The sequence below is a fragment of the Otolemur garnettii genome, unplaced genomic scaffold (assembly GCF_000181295.1).
Source record: "Otolemur garnettii isolate 467f Iridium unplaced genomic scaffold, OtoGar3 scaffold00044, whole genome shotgun sequence".
Classification (NCBI taxonomy): Eukaryota; Metazoa; Chordata; class Mammalia; order Primates; family Galagidae; genus Otolemur; species Otolemur garnettii.
Genome location: NW_003852439.1, coordinates 11,300,507 through 11,302,418, shown reverse-complemented (window position 1 = coordinate 11,302,418; position 1,912 = coordinate 11,300,507). Strand labels below are relative to the sequence as shown.

General features: G+C 45.6%; 1 protein-coding gene across 1 annotated transcript in view; it reads left to right on the top strand.

The window, feature by feature from the left end:
* Positions 1-1,912, top strand: part of GLYR1 (glyoxylate reductase 1 homolog) — a 31,331-nt gene that overhangs the window by 10,292 nt on the left and 19,127 nt on the right. The window contains exons 4-5 of the mRNA XM_012805767.2: positions 187-237; positions 331-404. Coding sequence (XP_012661221.1) covers positions 187-237; positions 331-404 — 125 coding nt within the window. The remainder of the gene's footprint in view (positions 1-186; positions 238-330; positions 405-1,912) is intronic.

The following is a 1,912-nucleotide window of genomic DNA, read 5'->3' as shown; positions in this document are numbered from 1 at the left end:
TGTGATGCCACTGCACTCTACCCAGGGGGACACCTGAGGCTCTGTCTCAAAAAAAAAAAAAAAAGATTACACAACAAATAAATATTCAATATTAACTTCCTACTTTAGGCCTAACCTTTTAAGGGAATTTTAACAAAGACTGGTTAAGTCTTCACTTCGTTGTTTTTTTGTCTCCCTCTTTAATAGCCAGCCGTCTGTTACCAGGCAATCACAAAGAAGTTGAAAATATGTGAAGAGGTATGTAGGTTCTACGCCTCTCCATTTTTATTTTCATCTGGGGCCTAAAACTGTGGGCAGACTGACTTTGTGATTTGTGCTTCCTGTCCCTAGGAAACTGGTTCCACCTCCATCCAGGCAGCTGACAGCACAGCCGTGAATGGCAGCATCACACCCACAGACAAAAAGTAGGACCTTTGATGAAAAGGCCTCCCATGGCTCTGGTTCTGCTGTGGGTGGGGGAGGGGATCACAGAGGATCTCTTTAAGGATCGTGTCCAAGTCATTGATCTGATTGAATGGAAAGATAGGGAGAAGTTTTGATCCTTATTGATAATGATTTGCGTGGGAGCAACTTGACTTTAAGACACAGAAATTGTCATGTAAATCTACAGTTGCATCTCTTTCCATTGGTCATAAGCTGAGGGATTGGTGCCATAACTCCAGAGAAAGGGGCATAGAGAACACTTGGTCCAGTGGTTTTCAGACTTTCCTCTGCCTCACAATCCCCTAGAAAGCGGCTTGTCAAACTGATTGCTGGGCCCCACCTCTAAGGCTTCTAAGTCACCAGGTTCGGGTTGGAGCCTAAGAATTTGTGTGTGTATGATTTTTTGATTGTTTTGTTTGTTTGTTTGTTTGTTTGCTGGAGACAGGATTTCTCACTGTCACCCAGGATGGAGTGCAGTAGGGAATTCAAAGCTCACTGCAGCCTCAAACTCCTGGGATCAAGTGCTTTCGGAGGCCAAAATGGGAGGCTCACTTAAGGCCAGGAATTTGGGACTATCCTGAGCAACCTACTGAGACCCTGTCTCTATAAAAAATACAGTATGGCTGAGTATGGTGTCTCTCATCTGTAATCCTAGCACTCTGGGAAGCAAAGGCAGGAGGACCACTTGAGCTCAGAAGTTTGAGACTAGCCTGAGCAAGAGCTGGTGTTGTTCTGTCTCTAAAAATAGAAAAAATTAGTCAGGCGTTGTAGGCACCTGTAGTCATAGTTACTTGGGAGGTTGAGGCAGGAGGATGGCTTGAACCCAGGAGTTTGATGTTGCTGAGCTAGGCTGATGCCATAGCCACAGCACTCTAGCCTGGGCAACAGAGTAAGACTACGAATGAATGAATCAAACAAACAAACAATCACCAGGTGTGGTTGCATACACCTGTAATTCCAGCTATTTGGGAGGTTGAAGCAGGAGGATAACTTGAGCCCAGGAGTTCAAGGCTTCAGTGAGCTATTATTGGGCCACTGCACTCCAGTCTAGGTCACAGAGCAAGACCCTGTCTCTAGGAAAAAGGAAGTCATTTCATATATGTACATGTGTTTGTGTGTGTGTGTATACAATCAGAGGAATATTGTGCTACCCAGATAGCTGTGAATGACAAGATACTACCTGGTTTTTAAGCCTTGGCTTGAAACTTAGTGGGCAAGGGGACCTAAATTGGTGAGGAGGTGGTAAGTTCCCTTTTCAACATTTGATTCAAACAACTTAGTACAGACTGGGAGAGGGAGAATGTGACCAGTGGGTATTCCAGCCAGGGTCAGATGAGCCTTTGAGTGGAAAAGCCCATTTGCAAAAGTCACTGTAGAGGTGAATCCAGAAGACCACAAGTGGAGGAGAACATCAGGTTCAAGGTAGCAGAGCTGGCTCGGCGCCTGTGGCTCAAGTGGCTAAGGCGCCAGCCATGTACACCCAAGGTGG